General features: G+C 38.6%; 1 protein-coding gene across 6 annotated transcripts in view; it reads left to right on the top strand.

Annotated features, from left to right (window-relative positions):
- The window catches only part of LOC116700867 (protein diaphanous homolog 3), a 178170-nt gene that overhangs the window by 90218 nt on the left and 72551 nt on the right, over window positions 1-15401 (top strand). For all 6 annotated transcript variants that reach the window (XM_032534721.1, XM_032534507.1, XM_032534583.1 and 3 more), the window contains 2 exons: window positions 3029-3193; window positions 11343-11478. In XM_032534721.1, coding sequence (XP_032390612.1) covers window positions 3029-3193; window positions 11343-11478 — 301 coding nt within the window. The remainder of the gene's footprint in view (window positions 1-3028; window positions 3194-11342; window positions 11479-15401) is intronic.

Genomic DNA, 15401 nt, shown 5'->3' with positions numbered 1-15401 from the left:
GTGTGTGTGTGTGTGTGTGTGTGTGTGTGTGTGTGTGTGTGTGTGTTCAATAATACACGCTGTACCTAGCCTCCTTGATGCAGTTTTGATCGATAGCCTTGGGGCTGTGGCACTGATGGCTTGTGCTGCAGTAGTTAGCACACAACTTGAGTGAAACACACAAGGTTCACTGAGAATGGATTTGACAGCTCAGTCTTTCACTACCTTGCTTTCCAATTCCAGGTGTCCTGCACAAATGTCTAAGTTAAGCAACACTAAAAAAACTGCATCAAATTTGGAAAAAAAATCTGAAATCTTACTGTAAGCCTCTAATAAATTGAAAATGCTGAGCTCAAGGCTCCCAAGTTTCCTAGTGACCAAAAGCTTGACACACTCATCAGGGCTTAACCGTATTGCTAACCCCATATTTTATATATATTGTTGTGTCTTGGGCTGATCAAATGTCGTATTCATTGCAAGACCATCCATATGCAAACCTCACACTCCACACTGTGCTCATACTTGAATCCACCGCGCACAATGTAACGGTAATCTGTGATCAACTTTTGTTGGCTGAGACAGCAGAACCACTGCAGTTTTGATTAGTAGCCTAATTAATGTCCACAACCTGTCAGTACAACCTGGAAATGAGATCTGAGCATCGTAACTCATAGTAAACATGACTTTTGTGCACCCTTGAGCTAACTTGGAATAATTCCCTTAAGATTACAAGTGTTATATGTAATTGTTAGTTTTATTTTTATTTTTGTTGTTGAACAGAATAGTTGTAATAAGGAAAGGAAGAAAAAAAGTTTACTAACCTCCACAGCAATGTTTCTTACTCTGATTCCCTTATTAATCTACACCAAAAATGTGTTTTTTAATCAATATTGACAGGAGTTTAAAAGGAATCCAGCACACTGACCATTACGCAAGCAATTATTTATTTTTAAAATGCAACGTTTCAGTCTTAGACCTTCATCAGATAAATTTTGACAATATTGACAAGCCATGTTTATGCAATTAAGGTCTTTTGAGTACATTTTGACTGGACCTTTTTTCTATTATTTCACATTAGATATCACTGACCATTACTGAACCTTACTCTGTCATATCTTTGAAGATCCCCTGTCATTCTGGCTATTACATATCTAATATTACTAGGCAAAGATATTTCCTCTTTTTTTTCTTTTTTTTTCCACCTGAAAAAGCCTTTATTAAAAATGATACAGTCATCACGTTAAAATTTCACAAATGGCAGCTATACCTGCAGCTGATGAAATATGCTGGTGACATTATTCCAATCAGCAACATCTAGAGTCACCAGCTAAACAAGAGAAGCCTGGAGTTTCACATTGGTGACATTAAAAAAAATCCATTATCAGTTCATGCGCCACTTGAGTATACAGTTACTGTGTTATTGGTCTAGTGTTACACTTCTGAATGTGAGAAGGAAATGTGATGGAAAAGGTGGTGGAAAAGAGTAAAGGATCAGTAGGAAAGCAAGAGTGAGCAGAAATTCTTGAGCTGCAGTGGACCACTGATTTCTTTGGAATAGAGAAAAGTCAGGCGAGTGGGAACGGGAGGAGGAGAAATATTTTGCACCCCAGGATACCTATCAACACTGGCTCTCAGCTATTTTTTCTTTTTTCCCTCTCTTGCTTTCCATCACCTGCTCAGGCTTTCCTCATACCTATTTCCCCTAGTTCCTGGCTTGGAAAGATATTTCTGACAAGTCAATCTGGAAACCGTGCCTATTGAACTGTGTGAATAGCTGTGAATAGGTAGTCCCATCTCCAGCCAGATTCAACAGGCCAGATGTCAAATAGGTCCATCAATTGACCTATAATGAAGGGGACATAATTGTGAGCACACACACACAATCACACACACCCTTTTGCACCTCATCTGCCATGAGAAAAGGTTGTAGGGGTCATTGGCAGGACTGCTGCTTTGGGACACATAATTTAATGTTTTCATTGAATGCCCATACTTTTCAAAAGGAGGAGATTGATTCAAACTGATTTTAACCTACTGTAGATTTACTTTTTTTCATGGATCAAAAGTTGATTTTGATCAAACTGTTATTCTGTGGAAAGAACAGCCGACTTGTGTAAAAAGAAAATAAAACTCAAAAGAGCTAATGATATTATATATATATATATATATATAATTATCATTAGCTCTTTTGAGTTTTATTTTATATATATATATATATTATATAGCGGTATATGAAATTATTAAACAGCAAATCAGGCTTGCTAGAATACTACATATAGCGAGTTTTGTCAGCATGGTGACTAGTAGGCAGGATGTATACTAGTGCTCTCCCATTTGTCCTCATCACACACATCCACAAACGTAACAACATAGCAGAACTGTTTAGTTTTATTAGTACTAGGAAAAACAGTTTTTCAAATAATTATTATCTGATTGGATGGTCTTTGAAATGATAGTGGCAGATATGGTTGAAGTAAAATCAATTTAAACTCTTAGTGCAGTAAAATCTACCTATTTGTGGATTTTGGTCTCCTTGTTTTCAGAGTAGAATACATTTTTATTTGTGTTTGTATTTTCCGTAATGTTGTGCAAGTCAAATAAACCAACACACTTTGACAGCAGCCATACATGAGTTACCTATGCTGTAGGCTTCAGGGGGTTATACTAGTAAACACACTGTAGTAGTAACCTGACTGACAGTAGCAGAGCTCACACTCCCAACTTCACAGTTTACTACTGACCATCTATTTTCCGGCTTTAGATCATTCAATTCAATTTTATTCATAGTATCAATTCATAACTAGAGTTATCTCAAGACACTTTACAGATAGAGTAGGTCTAGACCACACTCCAGAATTTGCAAGGAACCAACAGTTCTAGGAGTTTCCTCCAGAGCAAGCAACATTACGGCAGCAAATGTGAATGCATTTTGTTTTTCTTCTACACTTCCTTCATTGCTGTCAAATAGGGGACAAGTGTACTTGCTGCAATATTTCATTGACATTTAATGTGTGATAGCTGTGTTGTTGACCTTGACCACAACCCTCACAGCTTCAGCAAGGTTGCCAGGGAGCAGTATGGCAAACTGGTGATAATGCACAGCAATATGGAGACGCTATATCAAAACATGTTGGAGTACTTTGCCATCGACCCCAAGAAGACCTCTGTGGAGGAGCTGTTTACAGATCTGAGCAACTTCCGTGCCATGTTCACTGTGAGTACACTGTACTGTAGATTGACCCAAAGTGGAAACATGAAAACTTTCTTTTCTGAGCGTGTTGTGTGGGAGTGACAACATTAACACATGACTGTTCACATTTTATTGAAACTAGGTGGCTAACCATTAGCCACTTAGTTTTTGATGAGTTGATTTTCTGTGGTAATAGTAATGCCTGGATTTGTTTTTGTATTGCAGGAACCAATTGATTACATTTTGTTAGAAAAAAAACACGATAATTAATGCATCTTTAATCATGTTTATTTGTTGCTTTTAGAAAAAAGATAATTGTTAAGGCATTTCCTCATTTTTTGTAATAATAGGACAGGTAGATAAGAGAGAGAGAGAGAGATAGAAGGAAGACATGCAGGAAATTGTCACAGGTTAGACTCCAACCCTGGACCTTCTGAGTCGAGGAGTAAACCTCCACATATGTGCGCCTGCTTTACCAACTAAGCTAACCCGGCCACAATTGTGTTAAAGTTGACGTTTTACCACAAATGTGTTCGCAATTAAAGGAACTGACTGAAATGTTGGCACTTAGATACATTACAAGCAAAATGAGTAGGATTTGTTGATTGTGATTTGAAGGAATAAAAGTGGGCCCCTCCGCCCCGGCTCAACAAGGGTCATGTTGCCTGCCAGCTGGTGAAAGCCAACCCCAGATTCACTCTAGTTTTGTAACGAGCTTTGTCCGCCTGCCGTTTTGCCTCGCTTTTTTTCAAGGATTTGTCCGCCATTTTTGTAGCTTCCTCTTGGACGCGTTCTTACAATTTGGCACTTGGTTGCTACTTTTTTTTATAGAGGTTTAGGCCCAGCAGCAAAATAAGAAAATACACCCTTCAGGGTCTCTGAAGGGTGAGATACTGACACTCTTCTGGTGGTTCATAAGGGATGATTAAGGGGAAATATTGTGTATGAGTAAACATTGTATTTCAGGAAAATCCAACTCCTATTAAAAAGTGCTAATTTATGTGGATTGGTGTTCCATAATACCATTTAAAAGGCATAACTAATTATTTTGAGTTATGGTTGTATTCATGTATGCGGTTGTGTTTTTTTTTTTTATCAACTAATATTTGTTATGCTGTGTCTGTATTTATGAACAACACTGACATAAGCAGACTTTTAACAGCAGTAAAATCATTAGCAAACTGGATAATCAACTTTGACTGTTTTTATTTATTGACTGCATTAAGATTAAGATGGGCTACAACATCTTTTTTGTGATTCCCGCATCAGTGTCCTATGGTATAATGCAAAGCAGAACAGTGTCAGTCCAATGCAGTCCTGTCTCAGCCAGACATTTATGTCATCACTGAGCTTTGTGGCCTTATCAGTTTGGCGCTACTGTAAGCTGTGGAGCTGTGGAGCCCCACTGTGTTTAATCAGCAGGATTAGTGACACAGGCTACTGTGGGTGCGACAGATAATAGTAGCTAATTAGCCTACTAAAGTTCCAGCCCTGCCCCCAACTTAACATCTACCTCACACTCACAAATGGATTTCATGCCTCTTTGCCTTTTTTCCTGCACAGTCATTACTTTACATTACTTATGGTTTAGATTTTTTGAATACTCCAAAGCTTTCGCTCTACAGTACATCTGTGTAATCTTCAGGGAGAGAAGTTGTGCTGCTGATGTAGACATTTCATGCGTACTGTACACAATGTACAATCTACACTAAGTCTGAGAAGAAACCTTTAAACTGTTTTAAATAAGTTTATAGTCCACATCATTATCGAGACAAACAATAAACATGTTTTTGTAAACCTTTAAGATCCCCAACAACAAAGTAAACTGCTGTTACTCCTGATAAGATCCATATTTTTTAGGCTTTCCAGACGTGTTATTGGTAGAAATCTGATTAAAAGGACTAGCTGTGAGGCATTACGAGTGCAATATATAGAGTATATGTTTATATCTTGAAGAAAAGGTCCTTCCCTGTATGATTTGGGACCCATGTTTAAGCCAACTGATAACAAGGTCAAACCACATTAACAGTGTCCAGCTTTCACCCGAGCACTTTGCTTAATTAAAGCTACATGTACAGCTTTTTTACATTGAGGCACACACTATTTTTTATTAGTCCTGTCCTTCTATTATGATCAAATTCACATCCTAACACTTAATTGCCACATATCCTGATTTGCTCGGATCTAACCTGAGACTAAAGAATCTACACAGGCTTCACAGGCTTGAAGAAACACAGACAATCGGAAATTAATGTTGCCAGAGGCTTTGCTTTTAGCTTGGCTCTTCCTTTGTTGTTTTCTTTTTACCTCTGCAATTGATCCCATAACTTCTCTGTGATGTGATTCTTTTCCTCACTTTTATAGACTCGGACCAAATGATACAAATCCCAATATGTTGCATGCATTTTGTTCAACGCCAATTGATAATAGTGAAACGATTATACGTATAACCGCTATTATACATACATTTATATGTACATGTCTTAGCCAGCCACCCTTGTAAAAGAGATTATGAATTGCAATGGGAATATCCCTTGGTAAAAAAAAGGTTTAATATGGTAAATACACCCTATGGCACAATAATGTCTCATACTGCAGCTGTAATTCCTTTAATTTTAGCTCGACAGTTAGGTTCTGCTGTAGCATTTATGTTCTGACCAAACATAACAGTCAATGACTCTGCCAGTGAGAGGTGAACAAGCTAAGTGTTATCAAGACTTGAATTAAATGGTCAAAACTCCCAAGGTAGCTATTTATTCCCCTGCGTTAGGTCAGCAATTGGTTCAAATGGTCACATCACACAGACATATCTTGGGAGAAGCCAAGGCTAGGTCAATGAACGTAGGCATACAGTAAATCTCAGCACCATAACCTCTCGGTCAAATCTGTGTCAGCATTTACCCTGCTGTGTCAAGGCCCATGCTAATAGGTGCGAGCTGTCTCTGGACCAGTGCCTGAGGCGAACTGAGCCTTGAACTGTGTGTACGTGTGTGCACATTTTTGTTGGTGTGCTTTTGTCATTTTGTGTTGGCCGGTTTTTTTTTGTTTTGTTTTTTACTGGAAAAGCTGCTTAGCTTTTTCACGCACAAAGATGGACACACACACTCGTACACACACGTACTGCCTGCTCAGTCACCCGTAAGAAGGAGACCCAGGGCGAGGCCGCACATCTGACAGGAATCCAATTGAGCGTGTCTAATGGCGGACATCCAGGAGAGGAGGAGGAGGGGGAAGCAGACCTGCAGTGATGAAGGAGAGCGGAGGGCAATTTCCTCAGAGAGCTGGTTCTCTCTCTCTCTCTCTCTCTCTCTCTCTCTCTCCCCCACTTTACCTCTTTCTCTCCTTCAGCTCAACATTACAGTAAAAATGGATTCTTTGTCAGAGGGCAAAAAAATCACATGACACATTTTTTGTAGTTTCAGACTCCTCTCTAGCTCTCAAAATCAATGTTCCTTTAGTTCTCATTATTTTTCAGTAGTTGGATAATTGTTGATAATACTGTGCTCAATGTCCACACAGAGACTGTTTTTCCTTCTATTGTTTAATATTTCTAATTGGTTCTGTGATTAAAGAAGACAGCATGGCACTTTTATGCTGGCTGGGATCAAATCAATTTCTGTTTTAACTAGGATGTTATGTTCTTTATCTGCTGCTGCTGCTCTGTTGCCTGTTCCATTCTCTTTGGAAAGTTTGAGTGATCTTCTCTTAAGCCGCCCACTTGTTGTATTGACCCGTTATTGACTAAACATTGTTTTCCCTGCTGCTGGCAGCAGTAAAGGATCCAATTTAAAATAGGATATAATTTAGCCTCTACATACCTCTGTTGATCTGCATAGACACATCATTGAAACACCTGCCATTCATTTCTAGCATGGCACCAGGAAAGGCAATTTGTTTGGATTGCCGTCGGTCTGCCACTTCTGACCAGACTGAAATAACTTATAAACTTTGGCATAGATTGTCATGACATTTTGAACATACATTCATGGTCTCAAAAGGATGACTCTGGTGCCCTGACCTTTCCTCTAGCGCCAACATGAGGTTGACATTTGTGGTTGAAATTGAAATATCCTCATCTATTGGGTGGATTTTTATGAAATTTGCTGCAAATATAGCCTCAGTTACATTTTCTGAAGCGCCACCAGCAGCTTGACATTTTTTTAAATCCCTTGACAACTATAGCATGGATTGTTATGAAGTTGGTTGTTCATGGTCCCCTCAAGATGAATTGAATTAACTTTGATTCAGCACCAGTCGCAGTTATTTGGTGATTGACTATGCACCTGCAGAAGTAAGGACTTTCCCAGCATCGTCAGCTGTACTTTGTGTTTATTATTAATGTGTCAAACATTATGCCTGCTAAACAGCAGCTTGTTAACATAATTGACATCCTGAGCATGTTAAGCATGCTAGTGTTATCATTTGGCTGTATACTCTTGTTTAATGAAATTATGACAAAGTTAACTGTCTTAATAAGATGGTCTGTATTATAATTGGCCTACATATGTTAATGAGATAATACACTTGTCATTTGCATCATAGGCTTGTAGGGCATCTTGTTTTTTCTCTACGAGAAGGCAAACTAATCTTACAATCGTCTTTTATAAGTTGGTTAGTTTTAAAATATATACGTCGTAAAACGTAATCGACAGTCTAGTCAGTGAGGCTGTTGTAAACAACACTGATTTCGTGACTAGCTAGGTTGCTGTATTTATAAAACTGTTGGGGTTAAAGGTAACAACAGCTTATAGTGTGTTATAGTACAGTTATGTTTACATTTTATGTGAGTAATTGAATTTGACTTGTAAATGAGAGCGGAGCTTGATAATGAAGAGGGGAAGGAGTGTAAGAGTTGGGCCTATGTTCACATTAGGCATCCATCAGAGCCGACAACTAACCTGGGATCACCTAATTGTTCTTCATTGAAAATGTATTATCTGTCAGTACATTTGTCCTTTTCTTTTCCCAATTCTCTCTGCCTGTAATTTACAAGATTGGATGCCCATTAAGAATATAGTCATTTGTGAATCAGTGGTTGCCACAAGCTACTGACAGTTTCATTACATCAAATCAAAGTTCATTTTGTGGAGGAGTTAGTTTCATTTAAATATAGAGCTCTGAGCAGCTAAAAACCTTTTTTAAGTGGTACATATCAGTGATGTCAGACCCCATTGTCTTTATGTGAGTGAGTTTGTAATAAATGTTTAAATTATGTCTGCTAAGCTGCCAACAAGCTACAATCTTATTGTGGTCTGTGTGTAAATAAGAAAAAAAAAAGATTTTCTCCATTGAAAGAAAAAGGTCAGTGTGCAGACGTGGAGGATCTATTGGACAGGATACAACATAAGAGTGATTTTGACTGCTCATATGCAGCTGTACTTGACCATAGAGAACATAACCATAGTGATTTGCAGAGTGTTTTATTTGTGTTGTGATTTCTCAATTTCAAGTGGCTTGTTGATGCGGAATGAACTACGCTGATCTGTTTTGAATTCAATTTAAGTACATCATTTTCAGCAATAGGTCTTTCTCACAGCAGACATTTGTCCTGTCCCAGTAGGAAAAGCACAGGTGTTACCCATAGACTGTAAAATGAATGGACACAGCCACGCCGTAGACTTTGACGAAGAGCAGCTGTGGAAGCACAGCCAAAGCACTGCTGCATTGTCGCAGGGATCATGCAGCACCGTAAATCCCCCCAACTTCCATCAACATACCCGGCGTGAATAGCTGGGTATTTTTCCTACAGTAGACAGTGAATGGCGACGAACATGGCAGATTTAGTGCTTCGGCTGTGCTTCCACCCAGTATAGTCCCAAATCGATATCTGCCTGGGAAATCGTCTAGTCTTAATCTGCATGGCTATTTGTACTCGTTGTGATTACGCAGGACACAAGAAGTAATTAGGTTGTTGTTTTTTTGTTGGCTCATTTTTACTCACAACATGCTAACTGGCAACATAGGATTCCATTCTTTACGCTAAGCCAACTAGAAGCAGCGCTGCCTGTGTTGCACCGGACTAAAATGTGTTGGCCCACCTACAACTAGGGGAGACCGTGATGAGCCCTATTTCAACAAACGGTGGCATATTCTTTCAAGAGGTTCAGTGGTCTTCAATAAAAGACTACCCCCCCTTTACTGTTCCACTGTAGTTTTCCGAGTATGACATCATTTTCAGTGTCTGTCTTTGTGTGCATCTATTAATGTTGGTTTGGCATTACTATTCTTCTACAGACCTGCCTGTCTAGCCGGGCTGTGTGAATAACACAAGAGGAGGGGAGACAAAAAGGAAGAGATGGGTGTTTGATAAAAACCCAGACTCCCTTTCTTTAAGTGACTGGCTATTGATCAGGATGGCAATCATGCTAGCACTCTATTAAATCATATGCAATCTTTCTCTTGGCTGTGGCAGTATTGAGCCATTGACACTATTAGTTTGAAAAGCCTTTGGCAGAGGGATTATAGAGCCTGTATCCACAGTGGTTCATGTACGGTAGATAGTAGACCTGTGAAATAATTCTTTATAGACAGGCAGAATAGAATTAATGACATCTTTGACAAGTTTAGAAGTTGGCGACATCCTCTTGTGCAAATGTCAATAATATTATAAGACATTTCTGTCCCAGGACTTACTTGCAACCACTGGGACTTGCTTGCAGTCTCAATGACTCTCTACTCAATAGAAGTGTCTGGTCATAAGAAAGAGACCACATTCAGTCAACTTAAATGTTTTCTTATAATGTTTGAAGATTGTTTCTTTGTTTGTAGTCCACTTTCTTTTAATAGAAACATCTGCACAAATATATTCAATTTCCCCACATTTTGTTCTTGTTGTTTATTAACAGAGAGGCCTTTTAGAGTTGACCATCAGCATATCATGATCAAGTCAAACTACATTATCCCCTAAAAAGAGAAATGGAATTATGAATGGATATAGGATTGTATTACTATTCTGTATATTGCAATTCTAGAATAGTTTTCTCAATTGTTAGAAATTCCAATCACAAGAATAAAATGACGAGAAAACCTGACATCATCATGGGGAAATGTAATGATTTAGAGTGCACATACCTACAAGTGCGAGACAGTAAGTGCAATCAATTATCACAATGTTTTTATAAAAACATTTTGATTTCCTAATATATTTTAGGTTTATTTTCAAGAAGTATATGCAGTAAAGTTGCCTAATTATTCTTGTAATTATATCAAATCTAGCAGTTTTTAGATTCTGAAAACTCCAGGTGGTTGTAAGTGTGAATTTTGTTTACGGTTGATCTGCAGTTATTGTGGTAGACATCAACATCCACCTACACAGCAGCTGGGTTAAGCTGCATTTACAGTACAGCCAGAATTGTATTGCTGTTTTACAGCAATACAATTCTAACAGTTAGCATTGCTGTGGGGCTCCCCTTGCTGTTTACCAACTGGTAGTCGGATTTATAAACCTGCCATTGGCTGCCTGTTTCAGCCATCATTCTCCTCCCCTCCCTCTTTCTCCGCCATCTATTTTGCAAGGGCACTGTCGCTACATCCGGCGCTTAGTGTAGTATAAGGAAATACAAACAAACCAGTGTTTTGTCCCCTACAGCAGAATGCTATGAATGAACCCAGAAATTCCAGGTTCACCACAGTGACGACATCAGTGCGTGTCATATTCTACAGGTTGGAAAGAGAGGACAGTTGTGTACTTGTTACTTGCATAGTTGTAGTAGTTGCACTTTGTTTTATCTTGTAAAGGGATTCTGCCAGGGATGATGACTGTAGAGTAAAAAACAAAAGAGAACAAGTAAAATATAAAAACAGACCTTTAATAATCGTTAAAAATAAGAATACTTTTCTTTTTTTAAATGCATAAAAGCGTCAAACTTAGAACAGTAACTAATGTTGTTTTAAAAGACTAACAGTTTCTGTTCATGTCTTTGTCATCTTATTGATCTCTGATGTCCCTGGTGTCAAGTTGTTTTGTGTCTGGCAATACCAGGGTGGGAATCCACCTTCGAAGCTTCATCTGACTCTTATGGTGCCTGATAAAGATGTCAGTGGTGTTTGACAGCTGCCTCTGCCTTGGACAGGCCCTACACTACAGTACTGTAATTAACCCCACTTAGCAGCCTGTCTTGTTTTACTATTTCTCTCCATCTTTCCCTCACTTTCTCTCCCGCTTTCCCCACAGCAAGCACTGAAGGAAAACCTGAAGCAGAGGGAGACAGAGGAGAAACAGAGGAGGGCACTGGCGGCAAAGGAGAAGGCTGAGCGTGAAAAGCAAGAGAGACAACAGAAGAAGAGGAGGTTGCTGGAAGTCAATGCAGGTAGATGCTGTTCAATGTGCTTTGCCTGTCAACTTTTGCATTATCAAGCCCTTTACAGGGAGCCGTGTGCTTAATTGATCTTTCAATCGGGTCAAATGGTTTAAGAGATCATTCAAAGACAATGACTGTCATTTATCAAGCCAACATTAGTCCCTTTTTAATGGATTAGAGGGGAAATCTATTTTCTCACAATTCCGTATTTATCTCTTGAAAAACTAACACCCACGTCTACGCAGAAAGCATTTGTGCTTATTTTGATTGATGGACACGTAGTTAAGTAATGCTGGAAATTATTTAAATACAAAATAACCAATGGTGTGGAATTGAAAAGAATGTCTAAAAAGCTTCTTTTTTTTAAAACTGTCACTCAGTTTATGTCTGCCCCTTTGAAATTATAGTCTTCATTTTAATTATTTCTGACCAATTAATCTATCAAATGTAGTTTCCCAGTTATGAAAAGCATACATTATAATACCACTCATGCATTAAACTAAAACACACTCCGTGTTATGTTAGTGTGTCATATGAATGCAAGATTGACGTTGTGCTGCCTTCCTTTGATTTGTGGACACTTTAACAAGGCAAGGTTTTTTATGTATTGCATTGTACATATTTTAACCTTGGAATTTAGAGTTAATATTAATGTCATTAATGGTTATTGATCCAGATATAGAAGTTCACCTCTTAAAAGCTTGACTTTTCTTGGGAGATCAGAGCACAGGGTCTGCCCACAACAACATTTGTCAGGATTGTAGGGGTTCAATGGATTGTTACAAAAGACTTTACTAAAATAGATGGTTGCTAAAATGACCTTTAACCCAGGTCAGTTGTTTGAAGGACTCCCTCTGTAATCCCAATTCACCCAGTGAGCTTCTCTTTTTAAATGATCAGAGCGTTATGCCACAGTCCATGAATGGTGATTGTCAAATCTGTAATAATTTCATATGAAGTCCACAATTACAATTGTTTTAACATTGCATGTTGACAAGCACAGTCTTGAACTAGGCCACAAGCAAAAGGTTGGGTGCATAGCTGCTTGGTTGTCATAAAAATGCAGTCAAATGCTGCATGGAGAATCATCAGCCTAAAGAAAAAAAATCTGCTGGCTTGTGCAAATAGTTACTTAACAACTGTACCCTAATTACTCTTTTTTTCCCCCATAATCCATTGAGTTTAAAAATGTGCTGTTTATAAAATGTGTGGAGAAGCAATCCTTTACTGGGTTAAGAAGGTACCAAAAACTAAGATGTCTCAGAAATAATTTATGCAAAGTTCAGACATTTGAATGATTGTAAGGAATGAAGGGCAGCGGTTGAGCACAGTCAGGCATAAAACTGCACGATCGTCTGGCAGAGGATGTAAATTGTATTTGGACGACATTGTGAAGTCCAAATTAACACATAGAACCACACATGGTATATTACTTTGTAATGTGTAAGGACGTGTTTCTACTGTTTAGCTTGCGATAGTTGCGAGACTTGCGACAAAATCATTTCCACTGTGATGACTTTCCACAGTTGTAAAATCCTGTCCTATAAACAGACTTGTATCTGTTACTCAAACTGGACTTCCTGGATAATACTTTATGTCTCACTGGTACCTGAAGTAACATGCCACCACCAGCGCAGCCCCATGCATTGTTTCGGGTCTAAAAACCTGCTTTCATGTAGCTTCTTTTCCTATAGCCTTTTACTATACTTTTACCCAGTTTAAGGTAACACTGCTTACTCTTTTACTACATGTTAATATGTATGACCTTTTCCTGGGAAGAATAGCAAATGTTGTCAGGTTTTAATATGTTGCTTACTGATAAGAGTGACAGGTTGTGTACAGGTTCAGAGTTGGAGTGGCAGACCTCTGGTTTTGGTTTGCAAATGTGGTATTTTTTTTAATCAAAACTACATTGTTGAGTGTCCTTTGATGTTCCCCTCCACTAGATAAATACTTTATTTAGTACATCCTTTATAGATAGACCTATGATTTTAACTTCACCTATATTTCATCCATGTAGTATGTGGTTTTGCACTCGGTATTCATAAGGCATGTTTTTGTTTTTTTTTCTTCTTCAAACACTGCCCAATGCGGTGAGCCTCAGGGATAATGTAGCTACAATGATAACTCCATGTACCAAGCAGGTTCAGACATAGCTATGAAGAAGGCAATGCCAGAGCATCTGGTTCCAACTGCCAGTTGTTTTTTTCTTTCCCCTTTTGAGCTCCGCTGATGCCATAAACTTGTTCAACAGTGCAGCCTCCAGACCCATTTCTTATGCCAAAGCCAAGGCTGGCAGTGCAGTTGAGTTTGGCAGTCCCAGCCCTGCACCAGCATCCATAGCTAACAGGACTATGCCAGCCACTGTAGAACTCTGTACGTCAGGGTGCAAGTAGAGAACCACCGTGTTCCATCCAGGCCAATGTACTGCTGTGAGCATACTACCGAGCCAAACCAAGGCCTCTCTTGGCTGAAACATAATAGAAACACTCAATTTTCACCATGTGCCATAGTGTGACTGAAGTTTCATAGTGCTGGGCTCATCCGCATGAAGGGTCAGGTCCAGTTGAAATTACTGAACAGGAATCTGGTGCATAGGTTATGTGCTGTGTGTTAGTCTAGTTGCGTATGGCGTGCTGTATAACTGTCATGCTGTGGTTATCTGAAAATACTAGCAACAGGGTTAAAGGAAAAAAAATTAACATTTCCCAGTAGGCCAATGTTGTACTGTATGGGTTGTGTTTATATTAGTGAGGCTTGGTAATCTCTATTGATTTATAATGAATGGTCTGCAGATAGGCTTGAGGCGCGGCTCTGTGTCTGCAGTTAATGGCAGACACCATATCTGGAGAAGGTGCTCCTACCTATACCATTAATTCAGGCTAAAATGTTATATTTAAAAAAGAGTTTGGTATAATTCCCTGTAGCCCTGCACAATTAATCGTTGTAAAATCGTGATTTTGATTCACCCTGTTTATTTTTAATGACTTTGATTCTCATTTAATTTAGTTACAAGACGACTGCATCACAAACGCTACTGCTTTCTTCTGTGAGTTTTAAACATAGACTGTATAAAACAGGTTTTGAAGCACTCCCAAGCGCTGCAATGTTCTCCCTTTTCTTCATTGAAGCCTCTATGTTTACAGACTTTTGGTGATGCGCATTGTGCTATTGATGCCAAAAAAAATCAGTTTGGTACTGCCAATTTGTTTTGTTTTTTCATGGTCAAAAACGTTGTGGCAGAGAATCGTGATATCACTTCTAAGCTAAAAAAAACGTGATTCATATTTTCCCCCGAATCGTGCAGGCCTAGTTTCCAATCAGTCGTGTGCGTGTACCCTATTACCCTTTCGTCTGTTATTAGTGGATGCAGTATTTGCTGTAACATCACACATGTGCATAAAAGGACCAATCCCCAGCATGAAGCATGTAAGTGGCAGCATCGTGCTGTGGTTATGCTTCCCTACCAAAGGCCCTAGAAGGCTGTTAAGGGCAGAGGGTAAAAATAAATGCGGCATAATCTCGAGAAATCCTCAAAACAAAATATGCCACATTTTTTAAGAGAACTGTGACTTTGAAAACAGTTTCATTTTTGGTAAGACTGGCTTCTCAGATGAGAATCCAGACCACAAATAAATCAAGAATTTAAATGCCATGAAACTAAACCAAGCCTGAGATGACAATAACCTAACCAAATAGACTCAAAGCAGTAATTGCTGCCTCTTCTAAATATTGAATTGAGCAAGTGAATACATCTTCAATTACTGTAATTTTGTTTGTTTTTACTTTGACGTTCAAATGAATTTTCAGTTCATCAGTGCTAGAGAAAAATGATTAAACTTCATCCACTTTGTTTCAGTGTTATAAACCAAGAAAAGAGACTTGAATACCTTTTTTATATATATATATATATATATATATATATATATATA

Source organism: Etheostoma spectabile, chromosome 1 (genome assembly GCF_008692095.1).
Source record: "Etheostoma spectabile isolate EspeVRDwgs_2016 chromosome 1, UIUC_Espe_1.0, whole genome shotgun sequence".
NCBI classification, from domain to species: Eukaryota; Metazoa; Chordata; class Actinopteri; order Perciformes; family Percidae; genus Etheostoma; species Etheostoma spectabile.
Note: the sequence above shows the minus strand (reverse complement) of the source record. Positions and strands in the feature narration are given on the sequence as shown.